General features: G+C 41.8%; 1 protein-coding gene and 1 long non-coding RNA gene across 4 annotated transcripts; one reads left to right on the top strand and one right to left on the bottom strand.

The window, feature by feature from the left end:
* On the bottom strand, positions 1 to 1,762 carry tmem250 (transmembrane protein 250). Of its 2 annotated transcripts, none has more exons than XM_079289056.1 (2): positions 1,579 to 1,762; positions 1 to 1,290 (listed from the first exon to the last, which is right to left on the bottom strand). In XM_079289056.1, the coding sequence occupies exon 2, from the start codon at positions 1,119 to 1,121 to the stop codon at positions 702 to 704; it is 420 nt and encodes a 139-aa protein (XP_079145182.1). In that variant the 5' UTR covers positions 1,122 to 1,290; positions 1,579 to 1,762; the 3' UTR covers positions 1 to 701. The 2 variants fall into 2 exon arrangements, with proteins under 2 accessions (XP_079145182.1, XP_079145181.1); XM_079289055.1 differs by having other exon boundaries at positions 1,608 to 1,762.
* A 12,241-nt stretch (positions 1,763 to 14,003) lies between these two features.
* LOC306792132 lies at positions 14,004 to 17,663 on the top strand. 2 transcript variants are annotated; one of them, XR_013772793.1, is made up of 5 exons: positions 14,004 to 14,225; positions 15,414 to 15,630; positions 15,774 to 15,928; positions 16,063 to 16,148; positions 16,343 to 17,663. It is a non-coding gene; the product is annotated as an uncharacterized lncRNA (long non-coding RNA). The 2 variants fall into 2 exon arrangements; XR_013772794.1 differs by having other exon boundaries at positions 14,004 to 15,630.
* Positions 17,664 to 18,129: the final 466 nt, after the last annotated feature.

Here is an 18,129-nt window from a genome sequence, read left to right as displayed (position 1 = left end):
CACTTGTTCTCCTATTCTTCCCCACCATTTTCACAAAACCACATTACACACACTGTTGGACAACTTTTTTTTTTTTTGGTCACTTTATCCACCATAAGATACAGAGTCTCTGTGGTACATGTATGTTCACATGATATAGCAGTTTGTTTACACAAGACATCCATCTCTCAACCTGGGAATCGTGCTACATTTTTCCGTGGCATTTTTTGGCACAAATGACATGTCTCGCATCAGACGGCCATGGTGCACATCATTCATATGTTCAGTCACTTTGACATGCAACATTGACATTTTCCATTGTCGTAAACAAATGAGTTTCTCGTCAAGATTTCAAAAAAAGTTGTGAAAACGGTTTACAAATGGCATGAAAATAGTTGAAATTGAAGCGATATTGACCCTATCGGCCTCTTGAGAGTCCTACATGATGACTCGTGACTGACTTCATGCATCAGTGTTGATATTCAGCCGCCAGGTGGTTCTCTCCCAGTTATACAGGACCAACAATTTCAAAAGGACTGTCCACACAGTTGTTACAGAGGTTCTTAATGGGGTCTATCATATCTGAAACTAAACCAAAACGATTTTTGAGTCGACGTCGAAGGGGTCTTCTTGACTCGAGCCGACAGTGATGCAGAGCAGTGCTACGGGACACGAGAAAGGTAGATGTGGTCCCGTAACACTACGGTCGTTCACATCTGGAGCTACATGTCCACGAACACCATGAAGCACCAGCCGAGGCCCCCCACCAGAAACATGGTGATCTGCATGCTGTAGATGATCAGGTCATTAAGCACCCCGAAGTCCAGGCGCCGGTGCCCGAGCAAGAGCAGAATGATGGACAGCTTGTACTGCAGCCGCAGGAGTACGCGCACGCTGACGTACTGCACGAAGAAGAGGACGGAGAGCGCCACCCAGAGCAGAGAGGTCAGCAGGCTGCAGCCGAAGTAGAGGAGGAAGCGGAGGAAGCTGTACATGCAGCGGGAGCGCAGGTACAGGTCAAAGTTGTTGTACTTGGTGCGCACTAGCTTGGAGGCGTGCGTCGACCCGCAGGCCGAGTGCATGCAGGTGGTGTGGGGGCCATGGAAGCTGCGCACCCGCCGTGGGATGGGGATCACAGGCATGGGTGGGCTACAGGAGCCCAGCGCAGTGCACAGGAGTCCCAGTGACAGGTGGAGGAAGTTGGCTTCATTTGGTTGTGGAGCAAAGAGTGCCTCTTGCAGGAGCCCAGGAATGTGATGTAGCTGCCGGTAGGGCCCGTCTGCTTTGAATTCCAGTTAGCAACGTTTTCCCCTTTGAATGCAGCAAGAAATGACATTGTTACTTCATGTTTTTATATATATTTTCATAACACACACAGTACATTGTTGCAAACCTAATACAAGAAAATGCAGGCCCGTTGGGTATAGCTATATTTTAGCAGATGGGTGTAAGCTTTTGCCTGAGCATAAAGCTAATAATATGTGCATTAATGGCTAAATCATAGCTAGCACACGCTATATCCTGCCTAAAAAAACAGGAATTTACATGTATATTGTAGTCTAGAAATAAGTGATCGTGCAGAACCAATGGTAATCTTACATGCAACACTACGACGACTTCCTCCTCACCAAAAAAACAACAACTGGCGTTTGAGTCTCAGACGACTGGAGCATTGTTTCACATTATAGACAGCTGGCTGTATGACAGAAACACGCGGGATTTGTTGTCTTTCTTTTCCACGATGCACTGTTTCGTGCCAGCGGAGGTGAGGCAGCGACGGCGAGCCGGGTTGCGTGTACGTCGCGTCGCGTCGCAAAATATACGAGTCATTCCGCTGTGACGTCAGCTTCCGATTTAAAGGGGAAGTGCTCCTGAAGAAGGACGCTCGGTTTTGGAGTTCAGTTCACGCAGCCATATGTTGAGCAAACATTGAAGGGGGATTATATATTGTTTATGTGTGTCATTTTGCCATTGGGAAGATGATTTCAGTTTGCTTTTAGATTCAAATCTACATTAGTACAATTAGTCATTTTCCCTTCTTCCCTAAAACAAAAGAAAGAGGTCGATTTCAACACCATTTGGCATTTGGAACTATTTATTTTACAATATTTTACAACATTGACGACAAATACACAAGATGTAGGAACTAAAACACCACAAAATGATATATATATATATATTTTAAAAAAAATTCTGATTCAAAATGTACAGTATTTTTATAAAATCATTATTTCTGCCATCCCACATCTACCTGCAACATTTATGTTAGAGGGCTGGGTAACTTTTCCCCTTTATCACCAAAAAAAAGACTTGCACTGCAAAGGCCATGTGTGCATCCGTAGTCATGAGTGTAAATCTCACACAAGGTTGCACAGTGCGTCTACACCCAAGTGTGTGAAGCATCTCTCTCTCTCTCTCTCTGTATATCAAGTAACCTTCATTGTGCAGATTTATGGGTTGGCCGAATGATTACATGCCAGCTATCTGTCAGCGAGCCGGGTGGCAGCAGGTGATGCTAAATCATAATACGGCCTTTAAAAAAAAGTGGAAAAAATAGTTTATTGCAGTTTTTAATAGTGTGCTGGATCACTTTGCTGGGAATTTAAAGCTGCAAACTAAGAAAAACAAACCTGATCATATTTCAACAAACACTCGTAAAACTGTTCCCGAGGCTGAATGTATTAATCGGTGTACTTTGCTTTCACATTATGATCAAATATATCAAACAACAATTTGAGTGGCGGCCAAAGTCTGAAGTCAGCTCGGACCATACAAAGTAAAGTGGCTGTGTATAAAATGGAGGGCATTTTGTCCACAAGAGAGCGCTCACTCTGCACCACTTATCTATTTTAAATGATGAATTCCCATTAAAAGCAAACTGTGTGAAGTGTCAACTGCCACCTCAGTCAACATCAAAGCTATGAAGTGGTAACTGACTGCAGCCTAAAAAACCCACCTAACACCAGCCATACTGTGGATGGTTGATCCATCTGATCTGCGTGGCTTATTTTTCTAAGTATTCTCCTTGAAGGCTTTCTGATAAAGATTTTTTTTAAAGCTTGGGGTCATATGTTGAATCCATTAGAAGAGCTGCTTACAGTACTCCCTTTCATTTGCTCGTGTAATCATGTAGCCTACTTATGAACTTTTTGTCATATCTATTCCATCACCATGACAAACAACCTTAAACCGAAGCACTGGAATCTTGATTTAGTAAAAAATAAGAAGCTTCTTCATTTTTAATATTAATAGACAGTTACATCAAGGGATTTATCATAGGAACCTTGAACATTAATTCTGGCCTCATCCATATCTTATTAATTTTAAGGTACAATCTGAAAATACATCACATGTTATCCCATCAAAGCTCATGGACCAGTTAACTTCATCGCTATTCAATCATTGTGGCCACAGTGCCAGTGCAAAACGTCAGTGTGGTTTTACTTTTGAACTTACTTTTTGTTATTTTGAGACTGCAGTTTTCAACACCAAATATAACTCACTAAATCCCAAACTGAAAACTTCTTAAACTCGATATCTCAGATACAGATACGGCTGATCCTAGTAATCTTAAACTCACAAAATACTTCCTTACACTGTAAATCCCTGAGTTATCACACCCATTTAGCAGTAACTTGGTTCGGACACTTTCTTTCAACGGGAATCCTTTTTTTTTTTCCTATCTTTGCTCTGAATTGGATTTTTGGGAGAAGTGCAGGTTGTTGCCCTTCTTCTCCCAGCTGAAGCAAGAAACGTCTCTGCCTGTCTTCCTCCGTAACTCCCGAGAGAAGTGTTCTTGTAATGGGTTGCAGTACTTTCTGGTTCGAAGATTAATGGTGGTCTTTTAGAGGACAAAAATACCTTGAGGGTTCTCCTTGCTTGTCGGATAGTGAAGAACTATCCCTTCTCAAGGATACTGTGTTGGCCCAGTAGAAAGGGACACTGGTTGATGAAGGGCAAGGAATCAGAATGATGAGAGTCCACATTTATGTTGGCCAAGTGAAATTCAAACCTGAGCATTCAAAATGTTAAACTAAAACAGTTGAAGACAAGAAACGACAGAAAGGTCCGAGGAAACATAGAAGGATAAGTTGCTGTTCATTTGGTTACACTTTGATTGTTAAAGCACGCAAGTTTAAGTGTATGATCGGTAAAAGTGTGTCAAAAACTGACAAGACACAACCTACAGTTGTCCAACACAGATCAGCTGTTTCTTTTCCTAAATCACATGAGTTGACCTATTTACAAGGCTCATTGATCAAACAGAACAAAGCAACGTTTGAATAATATTGCATAATATTGGATGAAACTTCCCTTGTGGGATGTTGGCCTGGAGATGAGCACACTACAGAAAACATTTAGATTTCCCACCACAGGAGGGAGCTGTTTGTTCAGGTTTCACTGCATGTAAACAGTGCTTTCCAATCGTGCTCTGATGAGGAAGCAGCACATTTAAGTGCATGGCACCAAGCTATATCTCTTCCTTCTTATATAGGCTTTTTTTGAACAAACTCCAGCTCTGCTGCATTTTGATAAATGGACACACGCAGCACTGTTAAAGCTTCTAAATAGTGCCAAGTTTAGATTTTGCCCTTCATCTGGTTAATAACTGCACCCAAGCTGAGGAAGCTCCTCTGTCTCGTATCATTATCAAGAAAAACGATGTCAATAAAGTGGATGCTAACAATTTAGGCATCCAATTGCCCTTGTAAAGGATGTATACTGGTTGTAATCATACATTACGACAATATTATTGACTCATATTTCTCCCCTCCAAAACATGAAGACCTTTGGAGTATTGCCTCGTCTTCCTGAAGGTGGAGGTTGGTCAGGGAAAGCGGATTCTGTGCAGGTTTAAGTGTCTTTCCAAGTTTGAAAGCAGCTGAAGAATGGTGCCTTTAAAATGTCATCGCCAAGGCTGCTTCTTCACGCACTGACAAACTGCAGAAGGCCAAATCTGCTCGGTACCGGTAGCCTTGTGGAGTGGCAATTGCGATCCACGGCCATCCACCCTCCAGCCTTTTCAAACCTTTGCCAATGCATTGCCGTCATGACCCCATAGAGTGTCTGGAGTAAGCAAGATTAAAGGGGCAACATGTCAAAATCCTCTTTGACTCCTCCAAATACACTTGGGCTAAATCAATTAATTCATTAACTAAGTAGAGGTCAAAGCCAATAGTTGAGCAAAGACAAATTGAATCAATTAGTCGGGCTAATAAGATGAGGGAGACTTTAATTAGTGAAAGTTTCTTCAAAGCCATGTTTGTGCTGTGCTGCGTTATGAAGCAATGGATCTCCTATAGAAAGATCCAAAACATATGCGTTTCTACCATTTTATGTGCTTCCTGTCGTCTTTTATTTGTCTATTTGTAAATTTGTTTGTTTGTAACGCGCGTGTTTTTACGTAGAGGAATCAAATTATAAATGAAAAACTTTTTATTTAAATTGAAATGAAGAAACTAAAGATGAGAAAGGGGCCGAACACTGATCCATTTCCAGGCCACTTAGGTGTGCAGACGATGCCAAGCCTCTGAGAGCAAATTAAGTACCCAATTAAATGAATTAAAATAAATCATGATGCGGGCAGTCGGGTCAGACAGTTGCTTCCAAGTTTCTTTGCTGTATAAAGCTGAATTATTAAGGAAAGGCCCCAAGCCTGTTCAAACACTTTCAATCTTCCTCAGTGTTTTTTTGCTTGTAGTTTCATCATCTCTTGTGTCTGTGAAGTGCATGCATCTGTGTGTTTCTGTGTGTGTGTGTGTGTGTGTGTGTGTGTGTTTCATAATCCTGTCAAGCCATTTTCATTAAAACCTGCTCCTGTTGCTCCATAGATCCCAAGTATTCATCCGACCAGATGTTACTTTGAACTATTGTAGCTCAAAGTTTTGCTGGTTGTTTTGCACAAACCGTAAGAACTCTGAACAGCTCAGTCAAATGTGTTAAATTGATTTAAAAAAACACAAGTTCACATGTGTTATTGTTTTCTTTAGGGCTTTGAGGACACCTTGGGTAAAGGCTTAAGTTTAAAATATAAGAATTTTATCCAACATTTTCATTTAAATATTGCACTTTTGCCCTCCAGGTTTTGCCTTTAAATAGTAACCTATTAAATAACACATCCTCCCCTTTTGGTTCATCTTGTCTCTCCTTCTTGTCCCACATGCGGCTGGATTGTGGCTGGCTATGGTTAATCCTTGGCATAAGGGGGTTAGGCTGGATTATCGATTATCTGTGGAAACATCTGCACGCGTGAGGAGGGTGGTGAAGCTGCATTTGAATCCTCCAAGACGTCACGTATCATGAAGATCATCACCAGATGCACTCTCAATTTGCCATTTTAGCACACAACAGAATATTTCATCAGTCACCAACTATAGGAGGTTCAAAACAAAATCAAGGGTTTAATATACCTTCAGTACAATTTGAAATATTATTTTGAACAAATAAGAAAACTCTTCTTGGCCACTTTTCAAACAGGCCCACTATGGATTGTGCTGATAACTTGGTTACTCCAAGAGAAATAAAAGACCGGTTTGGTTACTTGGATCATTATCTCTAAAGTCATTTTTAACTCGACTGTACTGCCATTTTGTTACAGTGGATTAAAAAAAAAATCTGCTCCCAATCTATCATTGGTTTTGTGTTTTGCATTTTGCATATAGACCCATTCTATCTGCATAGAGCCATTAGTATGCAGGGCTGATTTAGAGGGCAGGGGAGACGAGGGGGATTAGGCCTGATTCAGTCCTCACTGGGGAGAGTTTGAGGATGGAGGAGGTTTACATCAACAAGCCCTGATTTACATTGGTGAACAGATGGCGGAGAAATTGCTCCGTTTGGAAAAGATGTGCAATTTATTTTCAGTTGATATTGTAGCGAGAGAGAGAGAGAGAGAGAGAGAGAGAGAGAGAGAGAGAGAGAGAGAGAGAGAGAGAGAGAGAGAGAGAGAGAGAGAGAGAGAGAGAGAGGTTCCTTATCACTGCTTTTAATGCAACATCATTCTCTGTGTATAGACCCTGCTGGGTGACTTTGTCTGCACATAGTCAGCATCAAAATCATCTTTTCTTTAAAAGAAACAAAAAAAACTCCGTATGATACATGCAGTTATGTAACAAACAGACTGGAATGATTTGTTGTGGGCTGAATATTGTGCGGTGAAAAACAGGCTTTTCTGAAGTATTGCACAAGGTTTCTACAAGCTCATAACTCATGATGATCCAGAGTACAGTGCAAGCACATTTTCACATTGCAGTTTGTTTTCAACCAACTCCATCATTACGTTTATCTCGTTGTTTGCTCTTGGTTGAAGCCTATAATTCCGATTCTTATGATAATTATTTCTACAAATAAGCATACATCCATGAAACCGATAGCAACTCTTCCAACTGTTTTTGGATTTTTTTTTTAAACTTGTTTTAGCAGAGTGCTAAAGTGCACAAACTTGTCGTTTTCGGGTGAAATTATATTCTTTGAGGTCAAAATATGACAATGTTGGGAACCATTGAGTTTCAAAGAAATGTTAAACCATTTTGTCTTGTATTGCTGCCTCTTAAAATGTGGCTATTTAACGACATTAATGTACAGAGCCTGGGAGGTGACATGGAGGACATGTTTTTATCAAGTCACACACGCGTGTTTCTTAAGCGTATGCCTGCTTTACTAAAGCGCACGCTCACTTTAGGCAAGTCACACATGCGGATTCATTTAGTTTACCTCTTAAGGATGAGTGAACGACTCTAATGGCCATAATCAAGAACATTTTGAGGAGAAATCCATTTTGCTTCTCAACGAACCTGTCATGTAAACGTTTTTTCATCATCAAATTAGGACTTCTGCGGTGATCATATTCAACAAGACTTGGTTGATATATGTTGTGTAGTATAATGTGAGAAATGATGGATGTCTTTCGTCCTTTTTTGGCTGCTCCCAGCACAGTAACATCCACTGAATTCGGCACCTCTCAGCTACTGTACCATAGTATGATGTGACACTGTGATATGGGCATGTCTAGGAAATGAACCTTGGTACAGACGCCCGATGAGGGTTTGGTGAACTTCTTTTCATCCCACATGAGTTTGACCTGTCCACCCCACAGTGTCTGGAACAACACCCCTGATGGATACCCTCTTGTCAATTAAGGATCCATACACTACCATTACATCAAATAAGTGGAAACATGATACAGTTAACACATACTGAATTTGATCAATACAGCCCACTGCCACTTCCCATCTACACACACGCACACGCACACACACACACACACAGACACACACACACTCACACACACACAGCATTTTAGTATATCATTGATTTATGGAGATTGAGCCTGCAGAAACATATTGATCCACATGAGGAAGTTTTGATGGAATATGGTGATTCAGCATTTTAATGATTGATATAAACAAGTGGTCCCAAACGTAGTATTTTGTACATTTTACACATGACTGAGAAGTGTGACAACAACGTTATTTGTAAATCCAAAGCAGTCCTATCATGTTATTGTAGTAAAACGTGATCAAGGGCCTGTTGATTTGAACCAGCATGCAGCGAGAGAAAGGTCAACGCTAACGAGAGTACCTCAGTGAGGGGCGTGCCAATACAGGCAGTTAAAACTGAGACGGGTTAGAAACCTAGCGTGTGAGATAGGACTGGACGTCAGTCTGTGCTTGTGTGTGTTTACGGAGTGCAAGAGAAAGGATACCAGTGCGGTAAAGCTCGAATCACTAGCCGCCATTAGCCTGATTGGGCTGAGAGGTCAGCAGGGGTCAATTGATGGGTCAATCACATTGTGGATTTGATGACCCAACCGCATTGGTTTGGCAAATAGAGGGCTTGGACGCTGGACACGCGCTCCCTCCCTCCCTTCGTCTGAGTTATTGTACACGCCAGGGCTACGTTACATGAACACAGAAAAATCTATCCGATCACTTATGCTGATTTACGCCCGGACTGCGCTGCCCCGTCAACCCCCTTGACCAGCGCAAGAGAACATTTTTAATGCAGGAAGATTTATGCTGCAAATGACTTCACAGTAGTAAAATACGAGTGCATGAGATCTGACATCTGAGTCAGTGGGTTCGCGTTGGATTTTTTTCAAAACATACTCAGTAAGAAATTTGGTATTTTACGTGTGATATTTTCAGATCCTTTCCTTAAAACAACGTCACTACACTGTAATTGTCACTCAACATCTCTCCGCTGTTATCAATTCCGGACATCGGTTCAAAGTAAAGAAGAAAAGAAGAAGCCAGACCTACATGTGTTGTGAACCAAAACGTGGTCGAGATCGAAAACACAAGATAAACGCATCAGTTTTCAAAGCCTGTCTCCCACTCTTCAGCAAAGTGCCAGGAGATCTGCGTATCTTTATCGGTCGCCCCATTAATGATACAGCAAGTACAAAAGTACCCCAGCTCGGATACCACTCTTCTTCTAACCAGCCCAATCCAGATCCGTCTGAGCCACCAGAAAGGAATAGCTCCACACGCTGCTCCCAGCGACATGGCGTCTGGGGTCAAAAGGTTGAGGGTCAGGAAAGCAGGTGACCTAACCTCATTGCATCACTCCCATCAACACGCCAATGACAGGATTAAAAGGGGGAACCTGTTAAACTCATTTAATTTCCTTTTTTGTTTGTTAGTCAGCACCTTTTCTTTTCTTATTATCTGACTGCAGACAGAGAGATAAATGTGTCTAAGTAAGGAATGCACACCTTTTTTAAAATAAATGATGTAATATTATTGTTTAATAACAAGTTTTCTATAAGCCCTACACCTTCACTTCACTAGCTTGATGTAATCAGGCCATGGCCAGTTAGCAAAATGGTGTTTTAGAAAGTAAAGATTACAGCAAAACTTTGTTAAATCTGCATGACTTGTATTTTTGGGGGAGCAGAGCAACAAGCTGCAAAACACAACGGTGACATATCATCATCTTAGAAAGTTAAAATGGGGAACAGGTTTCGCAAACAGTTGCACATTTATGCAGCCACCACATGAAAAGCAAACTTTGCATTAATCTGAAGTTATGCTTCTGTCAACGTGATAAATGCAAGTTCAGTATTCACGGCTCTGGTCTGGTCTCCCATTCCTGATGGAAATATCTGTCTCTTTAGCAGATAAATGCTCCACTACGTTCAACAGCTGGTTGCTAACTTTGTCTGTCTGCTGTTCGGTGGTGGGCTGGTAGAGTACTGGGGGTTTATTGGAGCTTTTTTTTTTTCCAGGAACAGCTTCTTGCTGCATCTGGAAATGATGCTGATGTAGAAGTAACCAGAACAAAGAGCTGAAAGATGCTTTAAAGCTGCTCAGGGCTCAGAGAAACTATAGAGTTATGTATGTGAATGAGTCATGTGAGCCACCTGTTTCACATCCATATTGAAATAAATATATTGATAATTTAACTTTAACAACACAAATTTGAATATTCCTAGACCCAAATAACATTAAATTAGAGATTGCATGGAGCTACAGAAGCTAGCGAACTTGTCTGTCTTTCGCTTTTTGCAGAATTCCCGTCTTACTGCTCCATCGTCACTCGTTAGCGACTCCTTTTCCCCACTAACCCTTCACCACGATGAGTTTACTTCCTGCTTAGCTGTCCACCCCTTTCTCCTACATTTCCCATCTCCACCTTTGGCTCCGGACGGAACACACATAAAATGTATCGGTGAGTGAAGCAAATGGAACAAAAATCAGGTTGAGGATATCAGTCCTCCCGGCTGCCATTTTGACAATAGCTGTGTTCAGCAGTGCTGCAGATCAGGTGTCCAGCTTCACACACGGTGACCCCAAGTCTGCAGGTTTGCGGTTACCTCCAAACTCCTCCAATATTAAACACAGACGCCTATTATCTGCAACATGGTCTCCCTTTACACAGGGACACATGCAGAGACGCACATGCACGCACAAGTGTCCGCCTTCGCACGCGCACACGTATTTTGCTTGGTTGTGCCGTGTGCGTTTGTGTGAACTATGAGGACAATGGATGGACTCACAATGAAATATTTAAGGAAGAGCAGCAGACAGCCTGTAAGGTGCTGGAGGTCAGGAGAAAGAGGAAGAAACAGGTAACATCCTGCAGTTGTTTCCTGCTCCTGTGGACATCCCTGGTGTTAGCTTTAGCTTTTAGCACATGTGCTTTGGCTCAATATTTGTGACCAATACTTATAGTTTTCTTTGTCAATTATTGTTTCCTTTTGTGTCCTCACATTGAGATATGAAAATATACTTCTTCATAAAAAAACTAATTATGAAGGAGTGCTATTTTCGAACTGTTACTAAATATTTTTGTTTCTATGAACTCGATTTTCTTTTTTCGTGGTGTTCAAAATCAACATTTCCACACCAAGCAGTGGCTCCTACCAGGATAAATAAATCCCTCCACAATACCGAGGATGTCACAACATTTTCGTGCTACAAGAGGAGACTTGCTGAAGAGCTTGTGGTGGCTTATCCTGCCCAGGTGGGGTTTTGTCCCAGTCAGCGAGTTACAAAGAGCGTTTAGCCTCTCCTGAATAATCCAATGAGAGCATCCGGTAGATGGAGGCCCGGGGTTCGAAACCTGAGAGCGACATCTGACACACAGAGAGGACCTAGGGACTGGATGACTTCGGGTGGTTGGTGGTGCTGGTGGTGGTGGTGGTGTGGCTTCTGGACATGTCACCTAACCCACAGCTCTCTCTGCCCCCCATCCCCCCCCTCTCTTTTGTCTGCCTTGTGGATGCCTCAATGGGGCAGAGTGGGTAGTGGTTGCAATAAACACACTCTCTCACCTGGCTTTCAAGGTTCTACTTTCCACCTGAGAGTCTCTGCTCTAGTTTTGATGTATTTCTGTGGACTGGCTACTGTGTGTGTGTGCATCTGTGTTCAACATTATTGATGAAATAATATGGTGAAGAAACGCTTAAAGAGGCTGCCGCAATATTACCTCATTCAATAAACTCTGATGCAATTTAAAAAATAAATAAATAGCTCGCGAAAACAAATCAAATATATGATCAATTAATAGGCATTTCCGAAATGTCATGCGGCACCTTTTTCATACATTTCCCACCAAATACGTCATGGTGTGGTCCAGCCGTGACAGAGGTCCATGTCCTAGCTGTCAAGCAATCACAATTACTGTATATTTGTTGGCCACCTCTACGACTCGGCCTGAACGTGGTGCTCAGTAACTTATCGGCCCGTCCCTAACCTTTCTGGGCAGAGGGAGCATCCATCATCTTAAAGTGCGATCTATTCCGGTCCACATTCAGTCAGGAAGGGAAAGGCCTGAGCCAGCGTGTGTTTGTGTGTGTGTGTGTGTGTGTCGGCACAACTTATGGGCTGTCAGCACAAAGTGCAGAGCCTTGCCGGAAACCGACAAACACCGAATGACTGACAGGGACATTGCACCGTTATGTTCCATATATGTGTATGTGTGCATGTTTGTATGCTTGTGTGTATAATCATGCACAATAAACCTCCCTTCAGTTATATTTCTCTCTTTGCCTTAAAGGATCTTTCTGGTTTTTTTTATGCCATTTGTCACGTACTGAAGCAATGTGCACAACCAACACTTATCATTATGATGGCTTCAGCACTGTCACCTAGAAATGTGACTGTGGCAAATTAGACAAGCCTTCTTTAATCATTGCTGCAGCAATGGCGTTCATGCTTTCCCAAGACTCCTATAATTGTTTATTTTTACATTTTAATGTACCTCTATGTATTTTCACATCTTACTCCCAAAAACATATTAATTTCCTTCTTGGTGACACCAAATGCCAGTGAAAATGTTGCTATCATCTTACTGCTTTATCAGTACACACCTCTGTTGCTTCTCAGTGTAGCTCTTATTCTCACATTTTCTCCTACATGACTCCTCCTCCTTCATTTCTCCTTTCCCACTCCTTTTTCCCCACTTTCAAATGTTCTCGCCTCCTTTTCTACTCCCTCTCTGTACCATGTGATCCCTCGCTCCATCTCTCCCCCCGCTGACCCTCCTCTTTCCCATCAGCACCCCGGGGCTGATGAATGCGTGGCCTACTATTGATCGCGATGGGTGATGGATGATGGCTGGGAGATGAGTGATGGGGTGCAGGCAAAGGTGCCAATAAGGGGGCAGCCGGAGGGTGGGGTCTCCCCTACTGGCGCTAATGGGAGAAGACTAGGGTAGACGGGCGTCCAGCCCCGCCTTCTCAACCCCAACCACGTTCGGCGCTGCGTTTCAGCTCTGCTTTGCATTTTCTTCCCACACACAGCATCTGTGGGTCACGCCTTCATGTCCAGTTTGAGACAGGCCTCGCATTGCATCCGGTGTGTGTTTATGCATGCATGTTCTGTCTAATTGCACGAGGCTGCAGAAAGTGTTCATGTGTTCCTGTATGTGTAGCCATGAGGAAAACAAAGGGTAAGGGCGTGTAAGTGTGCATGTGGAGGAGAGAGAGAGAGAGAGGGGGGGGGGAGTGCCCAAGTGGTGGTTAGTACGAAAAGATGATGGATGATGGGGCAGGAGGGGAAGACTGCTTCGCAGCTCCAAATTGATATCCCAGCAAATGTTTTTGTCTGCTGTGAAAAATGGTGCTGCAACCCTCATCTCCACTGCCCCCCTCCTCCCCTCCTCCCTCCCTCTCTGGTTTCTCTTCTCTCGCTGCAGTGAATCACACCCTGCAATCCATTTCCAGCACCCAAAGCTTTACTTCCCGCTCCCCGGCATCCTGACAGCAGCTGATCACCGCATCAGGCCTCATGGCTTTCCCTTCACAATGTATACCGGGCTCTCATTTCCTTGTTGCCATAGAAACCTGCTTCGGATTATTGTTCGTCACCCCTCATCATTTATCCCCGTCTTTGCCTTGCCCCCTCCTGGTGCGGCATTTAGAGAGAACTACCTATCAGAGACTGATCAGCTGTGGACTGTTAGTGTGGCTGCTCAGGGAGGGGTGGAAGAAAAAGTGAAAAGGCCTCCACACTCAAAAAAACGATTCAAGCCCTTCTTAAAGGTGACACATTTAAATCGTGTTTGATTAATTTAAATATATCAAGTTAAAAAATGAACACATTTATATTTAATGGGTCTAACATAAAATGCATGAATACTTTCATTTATTAGATTTATTTAGGTTGGATGGTGTGTATCAACTCAAAATAAATGTGTTTGGTTGGGGGACTACCCCTTGCGCCTGTACCAGATCACGTGCTCTCAGTGTCTTTCCCCCCTTTCCGACTGCAGCAAGATTCAAACCGACCATCCATTCTTTGGTAAGTAACTTTATATATTTTGTTGTAGTAGTTTAGACTGTACCTCGCTGTCAATGAAGGCTTCCATTCTGTAATAATGACCACAATGTGTGGAACAGACGTGATAACTTAGCCACACGACTGTTCCGTTTTTAATAAGATCGAAGGCAACACAGGCTAGCTAGCAAGCTAGGTAGCCAACGTGGTTTGCATTATAGAGCAGACCAGAGATCAGGGTACTGTCATTGGACGCAGCGCCGAAGGCTTCCTTATGAACTGTATGCACTAAAAAACAGTAGGAGAGCAGTTAAACGAGCAGACTACGGTCTCCCCCTCTCCAGCGCCATAATGTCGGCAGGCAGAGCAGGCCGCAGAAGGCCACTCTCTCTAGGAGTGGGCGTTCAGTTGTAGTGGGTTTAGCCACGTTTTCGTCACTGAAAAATGTTTAATATGAATAAATCATGAGCTCATAAAACCGCTGAATTCCTCTCACTCGCGCGGGCACCTGATGCATGAACACACGGAAGTCAGCGGCGTTTTAGCGCAGCAGCCATAGAAATAGAACGAGCGTAGAACGGACATTCCCATTCAAACCGATGTAACTGGATCAGAGCAGCGGCAGTTTGTACGTGTACCGTCGTCATTGTGAAGAACTGATCGATGTAGCGAGCTAACTTTTCTGTTATACTACGGTCAATGCGCAGTGTTGAGCACTATTTTCTTTTGAACGAGTAAAACGACCAAGACAAACATCGATGTCCGTTCTACTCATTGTATTTCTATGACCTTACACTGTGTGAACGCAGGCAGGAGTGCGAATGAGTTTTCAAGGCAAACAGTTTGATATTTTATTAAAATGACTGTCTTAATCTTATTTAACACGCTTGCATGATTTGATTGCTGTTGTATGTAGCTTTAGTGTTGCTATAAAAGGTGAATTGCTCGTCTATTCTAAATGGTAACATTATATCTGTGAGTGCTCTAAAGCACTTTTGACTTGACTTTGTTTTATGTGAACTTTGGATTATTACAGCCTTTCCCTCCACAAATACATTCATCTCATCTTTTGCAGTTTGATCAGCATTACCAAGCTTCTTGAGGCAACCTCCTAATGATAGCACGTAATAGGTTATATGCTCGATGCAAGCTGATCTCTCTCATTGTTATTTGTTCAGTTTGATATGTACCAATTATCTTTCTTCTCTTGAGGACTCTGCATGTGGCAGTGTAAAGAATGCAGTTTGGAACTAGCTAGCAGGTATTTCTTGTTGCATGGGCATTGTAGGGGCAGTTATCGCTATACATGTCCATACATTGCCCATGTACATTTAATACATGGAGCAAGCTTCTAAATCACACATGCTGAACTGCACATTCAACCAGAGATTGTGGAGCAGAGGCCCCTTCCCTGTTCCAGCAAAGTTAAGTAAGTAAATGTGTGTTTCTATGTGTTTACCATTTTGATGATTAATGGCTTCACAGTCGCAATTTGAATCTAATAATCCCACATAATGTGATAGTAATTATAATAAACAAGTAACAAACAGCTGTATTTTGTTTGTTATTCAGGTCAATGCAGAGTTCCTGCTGATCACCACCAAGCCATTTCAATCAAAGTTCATGTCACAGCTGGACCTCTTCTCAGACTCCCTGATACAGGGCTTAAAGAGCAAAGGAGGTGTGAAGGAGAAAAGGTCAAGGATGTCCTGACCATCAATGATTTGGTTAGTACATATGTATACAATATTAGTTTCACTGTATTGGGGTGGTTATTGTAATATTTTCTTGTCCATATCTGCTTTTTTTTAAAACATTTGATGAATAGTAAATGGCCTGCTTTTATTCTGCTTTTATCCAGAACCTTTAGTGTGATGACATCAACACCAAAAGGGAGTGCATCTGAGAAGCCTACCTCAATGAAGATCCAGACTCTTTATCAATCTGGTAAGTTTATCGCAATATGTTTCCCATGTAGCGTCAAAGTGTTACCCACATATATATATATATATATATATATATATATATATATATATATATATATATATATATATATATATATATATATATATATACACACACATGTTTGTGGATTAATCACAAGTTTAAACACAAGTTTTCTGTGTTTGTGTTGTTGTCAGGCTTCCGCCGCTGAGGATGCAGTGAGGGACATCGCATTCACTGTCATAAGGATTTACATGATCCAAAGAGATTGGGAGCCAGAGGACGTGGGACTTGATCAACTGCATTAAAGTCCTGAACAACGTAGACGGTGTCATCATGGCGTTCATCATGATTTGGGCTAATTTGTGCCCTTAATCTAAGCTTTCCAGACAACTTCAAGTACATCTTTGAGCTTCTCCAGAAGGTCATAATGAATTTGGATGGGCACAAGCTGAATTCTAAGATACAGGAGCTGAAAATCAAGATGTTTGCACAAGAGGTGAACACCAAGTGACAAAGCCAAAGAACCTTGTCAGATCTTTTGGATGTTTTCTACTTTCATCTTCCGCCCAGTCAACGACAATCCATGACCTCATGGATGTTTTCCTGGTTCTGACATTTTGAAAAAATTGACTAAGCTGCACAGAGGCAAGCCAGAGACTGTAAATTACGGAACTTTTACATGTCACTGCAAGCTTGGTTAAGTGTTTACCCGCAGAAAGTTTTGCCCAATTCACCTCCACATCCCAACTCGAGTGTGATTACGCTTGAACGTCAACTTGCACGTCCATTTTCCTCGTTGTCTGATTGAATAACTCTCTACTCGAGTTGAAATGGACCCTAACACGGTTCAATACGCTGTAACTTCCATTGACTATGAGTATCCTTGTTATTTATAATCTATAAGTTTTAGTTTGTGGATGTTTTGTGATTTTACTGTTGTAGCCCAAAAGTGGTCCAAGTTGCCTGTTTCTGCACATGATAATACATCATCGGCTATTCTTCAGTGTAAAGGAGTCCTTTTGTACTACCATCTCTACTGGTAGGAAAGAAAACAGCTGTATTGCTCTTGACAAACCAAAGTAGTGGGAATTTAGCACTTGCAATAGTGGTTGTACATATCGATTGCAGGAAGTTTTGTGCTTTTTGGAAATGATAGTTTCTGGTGAGTGACTACACTGCAGTGCAATGATATTCCCTGTTTGGAGAGCAGTGCATAGCCTCCACCCTCATGGCGTCTTTGTTTGTGGCGCCAAGGGATTTGGGATAGCTTGGTATTTATTTGTCACCAGTTGTGGAGCTGTTACAAGACTACTGTTTTAATATTTAAAAACGATGAAAGATGCACTGTATAGATCATTTTGGAATTTTTTTGCTATCCTTTTCTGATCAGTGTTTTTGTAAAAAAAAAACAAATTATATTTAAAAAATGAAATGCAGGCTCTAGAATCATGGATGATCAGATTTGTACCATATTTAATGTATTTAAGCATTTTCAATAAAAAACACTTGAACTAGGTTTTGTCTCATGTGTCTTAATTGGGGGTCAAATAAAAAAAAGTTTTTTACCTGATTAATTCATTTCCAATGAATTGTACTATATTGAGTTGGACTAACACAAATCAATTTCATTTCATGAATGGTATTTTTTTATTTAGGTTGTATTTGATAAAATTGAGTCGGACTAACTCAATTTAATTATATTGCATGGATGTTTTTAGTTTAAGTTAGGTTTAACTATATTTCCTCGGTGGAAAACCTGCCCACAATTTAATTGAGTTCATCCAATGAATTATTTTTTTGAGTGCAGGGAGAGGTTAGTTGATTCTCTAATTGAGTGGGATGATGTGAAAGTCTGGTAGCCGTACAGTTTAGAAAGGCTATGCTGTTCAGACTCTTCTAATGTACCCTTTATATAATATAGGTTTGGGCAAATTTATGAACAAAGTAGATAATTAAGAACAGTGTAAAGAAAGAGAGAAAA

This window comes from Melanostigma gelatinosum, assembly GCF_949748355.1.
Source record: "Melanostigma gelatinosum genome assembly, chromosome: 18".
Taxonomy (NCBI): Eukaryota; Metazoa; Chordata; class Actinopteri; order Perciformes; family Zoarcidae; genus Melanostigma; species Melanostigma gelatinosum.
The sequence above is the reverse complement of the archived record's forward strand: the minus strand, read 5'-3'. Positions and strand labels throughout refer to the sequence as shown.